Source organism: Protomyctophum parallelum (genome assembly GCF_964188405.1).
Source record: "Protomyctophum parallelum genome assembly, chromosome: 2".
Taxonomy (NCBI): domain Eukaryota; kingdom Metazoa; phylum Chordata; class Actinopteri; order Myctophiformes; family Myctophidae; genus Protomyctophum; species Protomyctophum parallelum.
Window position 1 is genome coordinate 41,897,116 of NC_139699.1, and position 18,412 is coordinate 41,915,527.

The window sequence follows — 18,412 nt, forward strand, 5'->3', positions numbered from 1 at the left end:
GTGCTGCTGTTCAGAACTTCCGACTAGAAATGAAAAGCTGCAAAAGTTGTGTTCCTGTTCCACTCATAAACTCCATTGAAAGCTGTCATGGCAGCCGCGAGCACCGCTCACATTTAACAAACTTGGCACTTTCCTGCGATTCATTGCGTTTTAATATACTTGTAACAAGAAATTAAGAATTATGACAATGACTTCGACTCCATCCGTCACGTCTAGAGTGAATGCAGATCACAACTATGCAGCTGCAGAATGCTCTGTTGGGTAGGTTACTGGTTAGCCCCTCTTGGCTAGCCTGGTTAATAAACCAGACCTGGCACCCCCGTAAAGTTTTTGACAACATCCAGATGTCAGAAACTTTACGGGGGTGCCGAGAGGGGCTAGTTACTGGTATTTATTGTCTTCAAATCAAAATAAATGTATATATTCGCACATTTAAACACAACTCTGATTGTACCAAAGTGCTTCACGGGTCAGAAAGAGCAATAAAGTACAATACCGTAGTATTTAAAATACAATGCAGAGTAGACATCTATAAGCGAGTCAATAATAAATCAAGTATGTATAGGATATAGGCCTACCACTGTTTTCAAATGTGTTACTGTTCACCAAGTCTCTGTCGGTGGGGATATTGTAATAGGTGATGCTGGTGGACTAATAGCCTACTTCAGCTAACAAATGCTTCATATTTTGGTTTTGAACTGCACTTCCATTCATCATTTTTCTTATAATGGCCTAGCCTGCAACTGTATGTGTTGTTGTTTACAGATCGTCAGTGGACCTGGCTGTCAGCAATGATGGAGCTACCTATGCCCCCAATGCAAAAGCAAGGTACAAAGTGTATACCATAGGGATAGGGATGCTCCGATCAGGTTTTTGGGGGAGTGATCCCGATCACCGATTGTTTTTCTCATGATCGACCAATACCGATACAGATCTTGTGCGTAAGGGGAAAATTTGAATATTTCCAAAATGATATATCAAAATCCACATCCAAACTGTTCCTGTGTGTGTGCGGAGGAAGGGGAGAATGTTTAGGCCATGAGTCACAAATGTATCTTGTGTCTTGTCTTTTTAACACTTAAATGGTAAAAAAAAGATCGATTTCTCCAGATAGGGTAAATTGCAGATCACCGATCACGTCATTTGGAGTGTATATCGGCCGATCACCACCGATCGGTGGCCGATTGATCGGAGCATCTCTAAATACCACCCCAGACATCTCCAAGATTAGCGTGTCAACTGCGTTATTTTGAATAGTAGAGCCACCTGCCCGTGAATGATGCTTGTTGTAATTATTCCAGAATGGTGTGCTCAGGAGCTATAGGAGAGAACCTGGATAGTTATCCTCCGTTGAAGGTAATGTGATAAGCAAGTCTATATTTGATATACAGCCTTTATTAGCACAAACACATCAACCAAATATCACACAATGAAATGTGATGGTACTTTTACACTGATGATGGCTGTATAACTGAAACATAATGCACATTGAAGGTGGGCTAATGATAGAGACACGATAATGATTAAGACACAATAACTCATTTCCAACAGTATGCCTGCTATTTTCCAGATTTTGTAATCACAACTTTGTTTAAAATATTGAGAAACTCCAACCTCTCATAATCCTACCTGTCCATGTATACTAATTAAATGTAATCTTAATCCATAGAGTGACCTACCCCCTGAATACAAATACCACGTGTGTCACTTCCAAGAGATGCTTGGATCGGCTTTTAGGGATCACAAGGGCTTTGAAGCACTTATCAGAGTCCAAGTTAAAACCGTGGAACAAGCAAAGGAGTGGGTGAAAGCGTCCAAGCAGTCGGGGGTGACATGGAGGGTTGAGTCAACCAAACCCCGGAAACGTCTTTTGTACAAGGTAATAAACAGTTATATATATTTTTTAAAGTAAATCAATCAATTGTTATTCATTCTTATGGCATTGTAGGTCAGTGGTTCTCAAAGTGGGGTCCGTGGACCCCCCTAGTGTTCCATGAGGGAGTTCCAGGGGGTCCCCAGCTAAATGGTAAGTTAGGAACCAAATGGAGCCTTATGGGTCTGTAACTCTGAGTGTACAAATGGAACCAAATTGGTTCCATTTAACATTTGATTTTACAATATAAATTGGGGTCTCAGAGATAGAAATGTTATTAAATGGAGGCCCGTAGCCTATCGCATGTCAAACTGAGGGTCCTTGAAATGAAAATGATTGAGAATCACATGGTTGAGAACATCTTCTCTTATGGGGGTCCCTTGCATATCTCTTCAAATGGGGGTCCGTGGGCTAATTAGTAATTAGTGTCAATTTGTGGGTCCTTGGCATGAAAAAGTTTGAGAACCCAGTGGCTTGAAATGACAAAAGGTTAACATTGGCAGAGGTTCAGAAAGCCACAATCAGTCACTGCTCAAATAACTATCACTTTGCAATTTAATAAACTATAATTTATTTTGAATGTCATATTTTGTTTAGGCTGCATACAAGTGTCGCCATCGTATTCACGCACGGTCTCTCACAGCAAATTTGAGAAGGTCTTCTAAAAACACCGGCTGTGAGGCAAAAATGCATTTGACTCTAAAGAAGTGCCAAAGATCGAATGGGGAAATTAGCAAGTGAGTTTCGTACATTGAAGCTTACCCAGTGTGATAATAGAATTGTTCTACTGGTAGTTGGCATAAAACTGTGCACAATGTGGTTATACAATTATTGTTGACAGGACTCAAGACCCACACCTGCCAGACTTCCCCCTTGAAGTTAGAATTCACAACAAGCACAACCACAACTTGTTTATTGTGGAGGAGGCCCGGCTCAGACACAGAGATGTGGGAGAGAATGCCATCGAGAGTCTCACCAAATCTTTGGACCTTAACCACTCCGCTACGACATCTCCTCTAAGTGTGTTAAAGCATGATCTTCAAATCCAATACTGTCTGTGCTCTGTTGCTGTTTACATTTCTGTCTAACCCATTCAGGACGGGAACCCCTTTGGTGTTTTAAGGATTATGTTATACTTTAGCTATTGAAAAATAGCAGATCTACAAGCTCGTAGTGTGGCACTCGGTGCCTCGCTATGAGCGTGTAGAACTGTAGTTCTGCTACGGATCTTTGAATATTCTTTCACAGCGAAGGTTTTTAACTCATATCTTTGCTTCTGGGGGGTCCCTGGATCAATATTATTTTCAGATGGGGGTCGTCGGCCAATTGCATAATGTTTGGGGTCCTTCACACGAAATAGTTTGAGAACCACTGTTATAGAAAACTCATGATTTAGAAGACATTTTGTAGAATCTGGTCTCAGTCCTAAATGGGCTGATAAAGTATTAAATCAATCAATCAATTTATGTTGACAGAAATGGAGCAGATGGACTCCAACATGGATCTGCATTCAGATTCAGATCCCAGCACAGACCAGACAGATGCCACCACAGAGCAGAGGCAGATGGATCGTGAAGTGGTTGAATATATGTTTAATGAACTGCGAAAACTTCAGTGGGATGAGTACCATGGCCCAGGGCTGGTTGCAATGGCTAAGCATTTCAAACGTTTGAGCCATGATCCAGCAAAGCTGCTGTCTGCAATGCATCGTTTTGGGGAAATCCCTCACCACAGCGACCAACGCATCAAAGGCAATTCCCCACCACCACTCCCACACCGCTCTGATAAGGAGAATAAAAATCACACTCGTGTGAAGTGAGTGGTGCAACTCCGTGTGGGGGTCCCAGGAAGTTCCAGACCCACAGGACCACAGCCAGGGTGCCGGCCCAGTTATGGCGAGCCACCCTGTGTCTGAAACGGTAGAGAAATTAGTTACCTTGTGGGGGTCTCCGGGGATCCCTGGAACATCCAGACCCCCAGGAACAGTTACCGTGTGGGGGTCCCTCTACTGTACTGGCACACCCGAAATCATCATATATACAGTTAATATGTGCGTGTGTTTGTGTGTGTGTTAGGTTGCGCACAGGTGGTCTTTTCAAATGGGGGTCCAGGGCTAATTAGTGTCAATTTGGCGGGTCCTTGACATGAACAAGTTTGCCATAGGTCAACCGAGATGTAAAATGTAAATATGATGTAAGTGGAGTTTGAGCTGGATTGTTTTCTTGAAATGAGTTGCTGCAACTCTATCCAAATAAAATCGTAAAATGTAGTGTATCTGTGACTGAGATCCCTTTCCTGACAAATGCATTGTATTATAAGCTATAAAAGGTTATGGTTAGACCCCAGACTGTAACACTGTATAATTATATTATATGCAGTAAGCACTTATAAATACTCATACTTTAACATTAATCAAACCATAATTATTGTATGCCTTTTATATGTATATGATTATCACTAATTTGCTGTTGGTGCTGTAATTAAAGTAACAATAAATAACATTAGTGTAGTAGACTTATGCAGTAGAATAGTCAATTTGACCTTATAAGTTAATACAAATGCTTTAAGAGCTAAACTGGATTGGAAATTGCATGGACGCCCACATGGTAAGTTATATTTCTTTGGTTAAAACAAAACATTTAAAAATAATAGTTTGTTCAGTAATTCAGACTCCCCATCTCTTTAATAAACTACGGTACTTGGTCTGTGGACACTTCAGAAACCTGTCTACCTGTGACATCCTCGTTTGACAGATTTTGTTTTCAAACAAGATTTAAAAAAAAAATCATTTCGATTTGTATTAAGGTGAGAACAATAGCTGTCATTGCATGCTAACTTTCCAGGGATATTCGAAAGCCTGCCATTTCTATTGGCATGGTTCCCCATCCATGTCACTGGTGGACGTGTTTCTGAACCCTATGAGACACAGAGTTAAGTAGGGAGAAAAACAAAGGTACAATCTCTTATAATGATCATTAGTGAGGACCAATTATGAAGATACATTGAAAATGGGTGCAGTCATTGTACAACCTCAAAAACCACAATGACATTTAGATAAGAACAAAATGATATTTAAGAAATATCTACCCACCCAAAATCCGTAATATTTAATAAATGTGCTCACAATATTTGAGGCTTATCATTTTGTCCAGTGTGTCATTATTAAGGTAGATCAGGTGTGCCCAGTTTCTTGAGTGGTGCAACCACTCCAAAGAACAGCAATGTCCGTGCCTATGTGTTCACCAATGCATGTATTAATGAGCACCATAATGAGGACCAGCGCTGTTTGCCAGAAACAGAGTTGCCTGCTAATGAGAGAGAGAAGGGGGGGGGGGGGGGGTTCACACGGGTGTGATTGTTTACTTGAGAGCTACTTTCAAAATGCCCAGCTAAACGTGATCTACCCATCCAGCTAAACATGTTATCCCATTGCTGAAAATCGGTTAAAAAAAGACCTTTGGAATACGGACGCTGATGCATATAATAGAAGGGTAAAAATGGATTTATTATTTTTGCATATTACTTTATAATGCTACTGACATTGGTGCGCAGCACTCTTGAAAAAAAATAATATATATATATATATCGCATTGTGGGTTTGAGCTGACAGGACCTTTTAGATGTCAGTCAAGTCGCCTTAATTCAAGAGGCAGATGCCTTTGTTTTTTAAATAAATTATATATTTTTAGGGGCACCATGTGATCTACCTGCACAGCCTTTCTACCTTTTGGGCACCCCTGCAGTAGATAAAGGCCACGGTGTGATTACCCCATTTAGACCTGAGACCGATTTAAACAAAATAGCTTCTAAATCCTAAAAGAATTCTGAAAAACCTATGTTTCTATGTCAGTGGTTCTCAACCTTTTCCATATCTAGGACCCCCGAGAATTATCTGTATTTGGCCGCCGACCCCATCTGAAAATATGTTGTTCCATGGACCCTGACCAGAAGGAAATATTTGATTTAAAAACGTTCGCTCTGAAAGAATATATATTCAAAGATTTGTGCCACATTTTCATGATTTTTCTAAAATAGCAGATCTACAAGCTCGTAGTGCGGCACTCGGTGCCACGCTATGAGCTTGTAGATCTAGCTAAAGTATAACATAATGCTTAAAACACTAAAAGGGGTTCCCGTCCTGAATGGGTTAATTTCAAAATACTTTTTTTTAGTATTTTGAAATGAGTTAACTCATTTAATCGCGATTAGCTCAATGTTATTTTAATCGCAATTAATTGCATGCGTGTTTACTAGCCATTTGGACAGTAGTTTCAACATGTGGGTCCCCAAATTATTGTGGGAGGTCCCCCAGATGATTAGCTTAATGTGCAACATTGTTTTCTCACTCAACAGTAAACAAACCAACATACAGTATAAGTGTATACAGGGTATCTGTACATGTATAAAGTGACAAGTATACCCATCTGCTGCAGCCTGTTTAATGCAGTAACCATTATGGTGTCTTTTTGTGGTTTTTAAATTGATTTCCAATAAAACATACTTTCGCATAAAGCCAGCATGTTTTCCACTCCCCACGTTAAAATTAATAGGGGTATAAAATATTTGAAAAACATCCCTGATTATTTGCGCAATTAACTACATAATGTGATTAATTAATCACGATTAAAATATTTCATCGTTGGACTTTTTTGTTAACCAGTTGTTCTGAGATGCACCCCTCTGTTTAACCCATTTAGTAGTAGTAGTAATTAGCTTTGAACCACTTTAACCATTATTTTAAACTTTAGCTGTTGAAAAATAGCTGATCTATAAGCTCATAGCGCGGCACTGAGTGCCGTGCTACGAGCTTGTAGATCTGCTATTTTTGAAATGTGGTGAAAATGTGGCGCAAATCTTTGAATAAATATTCTTTCTAACGTTTTTAACTCAAATCGCTTTGCTTCTGGGGGTTCCCTGGAACAACATATTTTCAGATGGGAGCCAAATACATATAATTCTGGGACTCCTTGACATGAAATAGTTTGAGAAAACTGTAGTGATTTAGCAGACATTTGTAGAATCTGGTCTCAGATCTAAATGGATTAAACAGCTCGTTAGGCTACAGTTCAACGCCCCTCTGTTTGAACAGCTCGTGTAGTTTTTCCTCCAGGGCAGGATTGGTGTCTTTCAGTCCTTTGACCACCTGAGAAGCCCAGAGGAAGTATTCCTGGACTCGCTCCGCTGTCCATCCTGGAAAACAGAGCAACACAGAGCTTAGAACGGCTTAGAACAAGCAGCGTCATGTCAACTGCAAATACACGGCAATGAGATAAGAGATGGGGTCTAGGATAAGATCAAGGCAACAATCTTTTTTGTTGTTGACCTGATGTAAAGCATCCTTGGGTCTCTTGAAAGGTGAATTACCTACAAAAAGGCAGATCGAATAATCAATAACCAATCAAATGGAAATTATAAGGAGTGGCAGGCCTTTACGAAACATCAACCTGTCCTGTGCAAGAACTAACAGTAAAGTCAGAGAATTTGGTCAGAATGTATTGAGAAAATAATATCCCCTTGGGATGCAGCATCTAATTTTAGAGGGGGTCCTATTACACATAGGTAAACATTACATTACATACAAATGCACAATACGCACACATACAAATACAGTTAGCTTGCTCACCCTCTCCCACACACACCCCTCAACTCATTCAACACAATCTGTCGCACCTGTTGGACAGAAAGTGTTGTGCAGGTGTCAGAGAAAAGGGACAAATATAAAATAATAAATAAGCGTGTGCGCAACACTGCAGCCAGCGTAACTGTTCAGCCTGTTATTCCTAAACGTAACCTCTGTAAACTATGCTTAAATGGTTAAACCTAACCTTATTCCTAAACATGACCTCAGTAAAACTATGCCTAAAGCTAACCCTATTCCTAAACTTATTCCCAGGAAAACTATGCCTAACCCTAAACTTATTTCTAACCTTATTCTCAGTAAAAACAAATACAAGAAGCGCCCCACAGAGCGGTCAGTGGGGAAAAAAACGAGTTGGGGAGGGACAAAGATTACCAGAATGTCCAATGTTCTGTGAGATGGCACACTTTTGCCACAAGGGGTCACCAATGGACTGATAGATTGATTGAAATATTTATTAACAGTTTGTAGAATTACAGTACATTTCAAGCACAAACTCAATACAAAGACTGTTAACTGTGAGTGGACGACCCAATTAAGCATTACACTTGTTTACAACAGGGTCCACATTGTTCAATTCATCAAAACATTTAGAGACATACAAATAGACACTTCTATTTAGTTAAAGAACAGAACAGGAATTCATCATATAGGAAGCAAAAATGGAAAAGATACATATACAGTGAGGGGAAAAGGGGCGGGGGGATTCATATTTTACAGAGGCCAGTTTTGAATTGCAGCCATCCGTAGGTGCCCTTTGAGAGCAGTTTTGAAGGAGTCAAGGGATTCACATGTCTTAATGACTGTTGGTAGGGCGTTCCACATTTTGGTGGCATAGGAGCGAAAGTAATTTAGTCCCTTGTTTGTGCTGAATCTGGGTTGTACATGGTTTGTTGCACTCCCTCTGGTGTTGTGGGTGTGGACTTCGTTTACATTAAGGAAGTATTTAGACAGGTACATGGGTATCTTGGTGGTGTATCGAATCTTGTGGACCAGACCCATTACAAGATGCTGTTGTCGACCCTAAGCCATCCCAGCCTGTCAAAGTGGGCAGGTGTGAGGTGGTTCGGGGGGTGAGGCCAAGTAGGAGCCTGACCAGTTTGTTTTGGGAGGTCTGGAGCCTTGTTTTAAGGGCCTTTGAGGTGCTGTGGTACCAAGAGTTGGATGCATAGTCAAAGAAACCTTGTACGAGGGCTCCTGTTAAGGTCTTCAAGGTGTTTTTGTTGACCAGTGAGGAGATCCTGTAAAGGAATCTTGTTCTTTGTTTGACTTTTTTGATTACGTTGGTGGCAATTTTATCACCGGAAAGATTGGCCTCCAGGATGGAACCTAGGTAGGTAATTTCATCTTTTCGTGTGATAATATTGTCACCCACTCTAACCAAGAAGCCATCTGCCTTGCTGAGATTACTATTTGATCCGAAGAGAATGGATTCAGTTTTTCCCAGGTGTAAGGATAGTTTGTTATCAGCGAGCCAGGTGCAGATTCTACCGAGTTCAGAGCTGAGGGTCTTTTCAACCTGCAGTTTGTTCCTGTCCGAGACCAGCAGTGCTGAGTCATCTGCGAACAGGAACAAGTTGCAGTCACAAGCTGATGTCATGTCGTTAACATATATTAGGAACAGTAAAGTATATTAGGACAACATGCATTGGTCTAAACAGTACACCGTCCAGGGATCGCATATTTGGACCCGACTTATGACTGAGAATGCATATTATGATTATTTGATTGCCAGGAAAAACAATGTTAAAGGGAAGTTCCACACTGGAGCAAAACATTTTCAGATGGGGGTCGATTATTTTCTTTCTTCTTTGCATGTCAATCATGATGTGAATTCATGTGGTTGAAAAAGAAGAAAAAAAATAACCCCAACAACAGACCTGTGGGGGTGCATCGGTTGAGGTCTCTCAGGTTGTACAGCTTGTCGGCCATTTTGACCAGCTTGGCCTGGTGACTGCAGTGGGGAGCGTGCTCCACCTGCTGCCGCTTCCTCTCCTGCTTGGCGAGGCTCTTGTCGTCGGTCACCTCCTGCACGATGCGCGCCACCGTCGGCCCGAACACCGCCTCCAGCTCCGCCACGCTGGTGTCCGTGTCCTCCACGGTGTCGTGAAGCAGCGCTGCCTAGTGGAATGACAAAACAAGAAAAGTGTTAAGTGTCTAATTTTAGTCGACTAAATATCATGAGATTTTGGTCGACTAAATCTGCAGTTGATTTAGACGACTAAAATGTGTTTTGGCGGCCCTTGATGCCGTCGCAATGGCTGACTTTACACTTGCTGAAAATAGCTTGTAGATCGGCTATTTTCAGCATGCAGCCAAGTGTAAAATGACTTATACTGGATCTCTTGTCCACTAGTCCCTTCCTGACATTTTTGTCTAGTTTTTATTTGTTGACAAAATTGACGTTATATTTAGTCATAGTTTTAGTCATAGTTTGGCATGGCTTAGTTATTATTTAGTTTTTAGTCAGTGAAAAAAGGTAGTCGACGAACATTTTTCGTTTTAGTCGACGAAATCAACACTGGATAAGACACATCCGATGAGGCTTAGCTTGGGGTTTACAAAACGCTGAATGATGTAGATATGATTGCTTGCCTTGAATACTTTATTAAAGGACCACTTCACCACTTTTCAACCTACCTTTACATTCATATGATTGGTCCTCACTAATGTTCATAATAAAATGCCACCATTGTTTTCTACTCGGTCTGTGTCTCATGGTTGGGCTGTGGGCAGTTCAGAAACAGTGACAACATCGATGGGGAATAAAAGCTTGACTTTCTATTCCTGAAAAGTTGCAATGGGAAAATGGAAGCAATCATTCTCATGATAATAAACTATCTAAATATATATATTTTTTTATCTTAAAAAAAATCTGCCTAACGATGTGGACAGGTTTTTGAACTGCCCACAGCCCTCCTATGAGACACAGAACGAATAGAAAAAAATGGTGGTATTTTATCATGGACATTAGAGAGAACCAATTCTACGAAAATAGGTTGGAAAGTGGTCCTTCAATACAAGGTCTGCTAAGTAGTATGGCTTGTTTTCATACTCAATTCACCTGACAAAGTGATGAAGCCGAGAAGGTCAAAGAGAACTTGCCTGTAAAACTTCAATGTCTGTGACACCACCTTCATGGCTCAGGATTCTTGCTACTCCTTACACGTGCGCGCGCGCACACACACACACACACACACACACACACACACACACACACACACACACACACACACACATTAATCTCGGCTTGGATATTCCTTGGATATTCCTGCAATCTGCAGGCCTCTCACAACTGATTTATGGACATTACAGAATACAGTCAGAGGTAGACCCACAAGTCAGAACCCAATGGTACTGAAGTTTCTGTCATTTTTGATAGATTGGGCTGACCCATCAGGGGGTTCCGAGAGGGGCTAAAACAGAGGCTTCAAAATAGGAACACAAGCAGTTCTCTCTCTCTCTCACTCTCACACATACCTTTAAATGGATCTGTATGTATCGTGTATTTATTAAAACTGACTGTACATGAATAAACAGTAACAACATTCAACAACACGGTACTTTATCTAGTCATACCAATTGGGTGGTTTATGTACGGAGTCTCTTCTGGGTCTTTGCGTCGTTGGTTGCGGTGCTTTTCTGCGGCGAAATTTACCGTTTCTAACAAAACTACTGAGTCTGTGTTCATGGTGAGGAAGAGGAACACACGGCGTCAAAGGCAAGAGTGTAAAACCAAAACCAACTAATGAAACACGACGAAAACAACGCCAAAGGCAAAGTGTCAAACAAAAACAAAGTAATCCTGACTAGATTTCAGATTTGATTTGTTGTGTTCCTTCCTGGCCGGTACGTCCCTCCCTGAATTGAGTCCGGGGTGAAACAAGCTAAGCGTTGTTGATTGCAACCAGTGTAGTTACAAACATGGGCAACTGGCGGCCCGGGGGCCAGCTATGCAATTCAATTCAATTCAATTCAAAGGGCTTTATTGGCATGAGAAAACATACGTTTACATTGCCAAAGCAGAAAGAACAGTACAACAATACAGCAATACAATCAAAACAAAAACAAAAATGATGTACTTTGTCAGATTCTTCAATAGATCAACTTCTATGTACCAAGATCACTCGATGCAGGTATAGTGCAGGCATATACACAATGATTAGTCTTTACGGTGGTTGTGTTCCATTTGATATCCTTCTCCTATCACAGCAACTCACAAATCTTGCTGCTGTGTTTGCACATTGTTGTACTTCGCCCAGCAGATATGGGAGTTTTTTGTCATTGGTCATGTTTTCAAAATCTCCGTGTGTGGTTGTAATCTGTGGGAAGTATGTGTCTCTGATGTCTTGGTACAATGGACAGATGGTTAGGAAGTGTAGCTCGGTTTCCACTTCATTTAGTGTGCAGTGGGTGCATAGTCTGTCTTCTCTCGGGATACAGGTCTGCCTATGACGGCCTTTCTCGATCGCGAGACTGTGCTCACTGAGTCTGTACCTAGTTAAGATTTTTCTTTGTTTTGGGTCGGTCACAGTGCTCAGGTATTCTGCCACTGTGTATTCTCTGTTTAGGGCCAGATAGCATTCTAGTTTACTCTGCTTTTGTGTTGCCACTTTCCAGTGTGTCAGATAGTTTTCCTTTTGCTGTTTTATAATTTGGTTTAGTCCAATGGGTTTTCTATCTCGTGGCTCTGTTTGTGTTTGTGCCCGGAGTTCCAGGGCCAGCTGGCTGAGGGGGCATCTCTCTAGAGTTTCACTGTGTGTGAGTGCCTTGTTATGGAGTGCATCTAGGTCACTTTCTTTTAGGTGGTTGTAGAACTTAAGTGCTCTCTTTTTATTTTGATTATGAGTGGGTATCGTCCTAATTCTGCCCTGCATGCATTATTTGGTGTTTTTCGCTGGGTACGGAGAATGGATTTGCAGAATTCTGTGTGTAGGGTCTCGGTTTGGTGTTTATCCCATTTTTCAAGGTCATGGTTTGCTAATGGTCCCCAGATCTCGCAACCATAGAGGATTGCACTCCAATGTTGAAGCGCTGGGCCCTAGTGGTAAGAGGAAGGACTGCAGGCGGACCCGTGGATTTCCGGACTTCCGGACACCAAAGTTTGGTGCCCAAATGCTGAATCAGCGAAAAAAATGCGGAAATAGACGGTACTTCCGGCAGCCTTCCGGGTGCTTCACCAAGGAAGCTCTTGGGCCCAATCCCAATCCACTCCCTTGCTGACTCAATGAGCCCTCACTGATTTAGCTGCGTGTTCATGTGAAGTCTGCGAGGGCTTGAGGGATGTCCCATTTGAAATCGGTAAGTCAGTGAGGGCTCAGCCCCGCCCCTTTATGTGCCCTTTGCCAAAGTCAGCGTCGATGCTGACTTTGGGCTGACTTTAGCAAAGAAATTACCCACAGTTCATAGCGTTACCAGTGGAATGAGGGGGATCCTCCGAACGTCAATCATTTAATTATGCAAATTAGTTATGTATCGCGATTAGAATGTCAACAAACACAATAGTGCTTTCTCACTGTTCTCAAAAGGAGACGGAATGGAAGGATATAGGCTATATATTTAATAATAATAATAATAAGGGAAACATGATGAGAAATGACAAAAGTAGCAAAGTAAAATAATATGGAAATGAAATGTATAATGAATAGTATTATATATTAATATTACAACTTATATCACACAGGAAAGTGTATTTATTAAACTAATAATAAAACGATCAGCTTAAATACTAAAATAAACATAATAGGCTATACATGTATAAATAGGCAAAGCATGTAGGTAGGCACTGGCTGTGAATAAGGACAGTCTTTATAAAGTGATGCAAAGTGTCATGAATGGCGGACACATCTTTGTCATATAATTGGTTCAGGAATATGAAAGAAGACATAAGTGATATCACACGTTTTTTCCGAGTGGTTGTTTTTCGACTTAATAACTATTTATTTTTATTGAGGTATTTATAGAAGACCACATAGTAAGTTTTCTGCCTGGGCTGCTCTCTGCTCTTTGAAAAAATAAATCACATTAAGTAGTATGCACATCAAAAAATAAGACAGCCAGGGGCACGGTGGCACAGTTGGTAGTGCTGTCGCCTCACAGCTAGAAGGTCCTGGGTTTGATTCCCGCTCGGGGCGCTGTGGGTGCTGGCGGCGTGTTTCCTCCTCCGCGTCATCAGTGCCCATACCCGAGGCGGTGTTGGCGAAAGGGCCTTTCTGTGTGGAGTTTGCATGTTCTCCCCGTGTCCCCTAGGGTAGGTACCCTCACAAAAACATGCAGTAATCCTGGTCTCTAAACTGCCTCCCCCTGGCCAGCCGGGGCGCCTGATGGGGAGGAATGGAACTGGTTGGAATAACGTGTTCCTTCCACGCGCTACGTCCAACCAGGGAAACTCCCCCCTGTCAGGTGTAAAGGAGCAACTTGGACACTCAGGCATGAAGGAAGCATGAGTTCAAGTCCGTTGCTCTCCCCAGGTTGGTGGAGGGTGTGTAGAGCCCAGGATCACATTAGATCAGGGGTTTTCAACTGGTTTTGACCCAGGGACCACCATTCTGACTAGCAGCAGCCTGGGGACCACCACTGTTGTGTCGGGTGGGTTCATCGTAGATCTACGATGGACCCACCCGACACAATAGTGGTGGGGCATTCATGCACCATGGTGATAGATAATTTCTGTCTGTTTATATTTTATGCGTGATTGATCATTTTCCTTTGACCTTTTGACCCTTTTGGCCCTGTGTAGTGACTTCGCGCTGTTAGTGTGAATCACTGTCTCCCTGCATGAATTTGGCCTTGCTGCATGGCTGTCTTATCAGCCAGGCACCTCCCTTCCGAGACAAATTTATCCACTGCCACAGACATTTATCCATTGAGGCCTAGATCGACCTCTGTGTTTTGTAATTTTCCATTTCATCCAGTATTATTCCATCAAGTGCCCGATACTCCTCGGTCGTGCCACGTCGCTTTGTACCATCCTCCATTTTGTATTGTAAAAGTATATATACCGGATTCCATTTTGGGAGACGGTAGAGCGAAACCAACCATTCTAGCCCTCGGGCTCTGTATTTGATTGTAAATTATCATGCTGTGTTTTGTGAATCCTGTTCTGTTCGCTCTGAAGCTATAATTATATAAAATGACTAAAAACCTCCCTCTGCTCTGGACTTCTCTTCTTGGGGGTGCATTCAGGTAATATCTTGGTTATGGGGTAATCCTTCCTGTTCATATTGGCTATTTACTTAAAGTATTTTGGTCAAAGCTAAAGTTAAGTATAAGTATTGTAATGGGATTACTCCTAAAGTATTATTGTGAGCCTTCCGGAGCATTTTGGTTCTGTTCCGGAGCAGCTCGCAGCTTCATTGCACTCTGCTATCGAAGATATTTTCATTTTTTATAGTTACAGGGGCTTACAGTCCCCCCTGTCATTTTTTATCATGATGGGATAAAATACCCATCACATGGGTTAAGATTGTTTTTGTTTTCTTCTTACTTGTTACTCACTAATCACACTATCACAGGCTACATACATGAGCTGGACAAAAAAAACTAAGTATTTTATTATCAAAAGTTTAACAAAAGTGTTTTTTACTTGTACTAAGCAGGACTCAAAATAAGTCTCAAAATAATAATCCATTTCAGTTAATCACCAAAACACATTTGACACATTTGACAGTCACAGTAGGTTTGTTTCTGACACCCCCCCCCCCCCCCCCCCCCCCACACACACACACACACACACACACACACAGAAACAGAATATATATTTTTTATCTTATTCTATTAATCTAATAATCTTCTCTTTATTTTAACCAACCTACAACCTGCACTGGTTTATACATTACCTTTCTAACATACAGAGGGAACTGTTCATTGTGTACCGTCACTTTAAAAGCGTAATGTAGCCTATACATCATCGTACGACGGTGTCACGCACCAAAAATCTACCAGCTCACATTGCACCTGGTTGCATCGCGTTGTGAGCTTGTAGCTCTGCCTTTTCGGCAACGATAGACTGAGAAGTTGCACATTGAATAGGCCTACGTCACGTATTATGTGAGACTATTCAATCGATCCGCGGCAGATATTATAACTCTATGGCAGGGAGATTTGACTTTCCCAAACGTATTATTATGAATTGGATGAATAATTATGGCAACGTCTTACCGTGCTTGCCTTGGGCAGCAAGCACGGTAAGCATGCATGCGTTGGGTGGAAGCACAACATGCGTTGGGTGGAAGAGAAGGATGGTTGTTCCGCTGCAGCAGCTGATGGCTCCGTCAGCTTTTTTTTTAGTTTATTTGACACGTTGAGCACTTGACTTTTTGAATTGTAATGTTAGATTCGACTTAAGTTATTATTATTATTCACAAACAAGTAAAAATAGTGCAAATAAGTTTTATATATATATTAGAAAGGTAAAAAAAAAAAGTAAAGAAAAAAAGGCAAAAATACAACTTTTCTGAATGCCTGGCTGCGGACCACCAGCAGTACCTCCGCGGACCACCAGGGGGCCGCGGACCACCGGTTGAAAACCCCTGCATTAGATAATTGACACAGGGGTGAAAAATGGGTTACAAAATCGTGGGATAAAAATTATAAGATAAAAAAAAAAATAAGACAGCCTAAAATAACGTGTTATATATATTATTTTATTTTCCAGAAGCGATCACTTTACAAAAGGTCTCAGTCATTCATAAATAATGTTTCTTCATGAGCTGGTCACTGAGCATACTACTTAATGTGATTTATTTTTTCAAAGAGCAGAGAGCAGCCCAGGCAGAAAACTTACTATGTGCTCTTCTATAAATACCTCAATAAAAATAAATAGTTATTAAGTCGAAAAACAACCACTCGGAAAAAACGTGTTGATGGGTATTTTATCCATCATGATAAAAAATGACAGGGGGGACTGTAAGCCCCTGTAACTATAAAAAATGAAAATATCTTCGATAGCAGAGTGCAATGAAGCTGCGAGCTGCTCCGGAACAGAACCAAAATGCTCCGGAAGGCTCACAATAATACTTTAGGAGTAATCCCATTACAATACTTATACTTAACTTTAGCTTTGACCAAAATACTTTAAGTAAATAGCCAATATGAACAGGAAGGATTACCCCATAACCAAGATATTACCTGAATGCACCCCCAAGAAGAGAAGTCCAGAGCAGAGGGAGGTTTTTAGTCATTTTATATAATTATAGCTTCAGAGCGAACAGAACAGGATTCACAAAACACAGCATGATAATTTACAATCAAATACAGAGCCCGAGGGCTAGAATGGTTGGTTTCGCTCTACCGTCTCCCAAAATGGAATCCGGTATATATACTTTTACAATACAAAATGGAGGATGGTACAAAGCGACGTGGCACGACCGAGGAGTATCGGGCACTTGATGGAATAATACTGGATGAAATGGAAAATTACAAAACACAGAGGTCGATCTAGGCCTCAATGGATAAATGTCTGTGGCAGTGGATAAATTTGTCTCGGAAGGGAGGTGCCTGGCTGATAAGACAGCCATGCAGCAAGGCCAAATTCATGCAGGGAGACAGTGATTCACACTAACAGCGCGAAGTCACTACACAGGGCCAAAAGGGTCAAAAGGTCAAAGGAAAATGATCAATCACGCATAAAATATAAACAGACAGAAATTATCTATCACGTGTGATATCACTTATGTCTTCTTTCATATTCCTGAACCAATTATATGACAAAGCTCACAATCGTTCATGTATAATGTTTGTTATGAGCTGGTCCAGCCGGCTCCATTCACTGCCATGTATTCATTGCACTACCGGTGTGAGTTTGGCTCCCATGAAAGTGTCATGGCGCAGGCTTAATTGTTTTCCCTATAGGATAGCTCGGGCAAGGAGCGCTGTGATTGGTTGTCAGTGGAGTAGGAAGCGCTGGGTTGTGTTTTGGACCGCACACAAGTGTTTATGCCTACTAGTACTCTAACCCTAACCCTAACTCTACCTAACTAGTATTAAGATGTATCATGTTATTGTCTTTTGTTATGTCCAATGTATTTATTTCATAAAGTTAACATAACTTTAGCTAAATGCATTTGAAATGAAATAAAATGGTTCATTTTCAAGATTCCAATTCAAAAATAGAAAACAAAATATTCAGGATTTCCAAGTCAAATATAGCAAAAATAGCTGATCTACAAGCTCAAAACACATCACGTTTTGAGCTTGTAGATCAGCTATTTTTGCTGTGACAGAAGTATGCAATGAGGCCCTCTGGAGTGACTGAGTGTGGAAATATAGTGGCCCTCTACATCTTCAAAGTTGCCCACCCCAGGAAGAGACTTACTTATTCGCTTCGATGATCGACAGAGGGTGGAATTCTGAAGAAATCAGTGACACAGAACGCTCTGACACTGCTCTGTGAAATAATAATTTCAATCAATTGTACATTTATTTATTTTTTCAATCTTGAAAATGAAGAATGGGCTAGAATAGAATAGTCTTATTGGGTTAATTATGGCATCATCAAAAATGTAGTTTACACAACTTTGCTAAGTCAATTAAATGATTCTGGTTACAAAGTAGCACACACAAATCCAACACAAGCTTGAATCAATTTTAAAAGAACTGGTTTATTGTTTAGAAAGATTTGCAATCAAAACACACAAACAAATAATAAACACATACAACTCTGTCATCTATTAACTGCTTGTTCAGAGTCTAACATTTATAATATATACATGTGCATACAAGCAGTCAAGACCGGAACAGCGTGAGTGTAAATAAAACTACAGTAAAATACAAAGTGCAAAAATACTCGCTACACATTAAAGCCCATGACCCCAGACAGCATATATACAAAAAAAGCTGATGCAATCAATCGTCGTCGTTCCCCCCACCCCTGTACTACATCGTTTGCAGTGGAAGATGCA

General features: G+C 41.0%; 1 protein-coding gene and 1 long non-coding RNA gene across 2 annotated transcripts; one reads left to right on the plus strand and one right to left on the minus strand.

Moving 5' to 3' along the window:
• Positions 1–90: 90 nt before the first annotated feature.
• LOC310854951 lies at positions 91–3,804 on the plus strand. Its single transcript, XR_014568943.1, has 3 exons — positions 91–261; positions 766–828; positions 3,349–3,804. It is a non-coding gene; the product is annotated as an uncharacterized lncRNA (long non-coding RNA).
• A 1,553-nt stretch (positions 3,805–5,357) lies between these two features.
• hddc3 (HD domain containing 3) lies at positions 5,358–11,358 on the minus strand. Its single transcript, XM_083759919.1, has 4 exons — positions 11,091–11,358; positions 10,613–10,672; positions 9,392–9,628; positions 5,358–7,063 (listed from the first exon to the last, which is right to left on the minus strand). Exons 1-4 carry the CDS (start codon positions 11,200–11,202, stop codon positions 6,933–6,935), a joined length of 540 nt encoding a protein of 179 aa, XP_083616045.1. The 5' UTR covers positions 11,203–11,358; the 3' UTR covers positions 5,358–6,932.
• Positions 11,359–18,412: the final 7,054 nt, after the last annotated feature.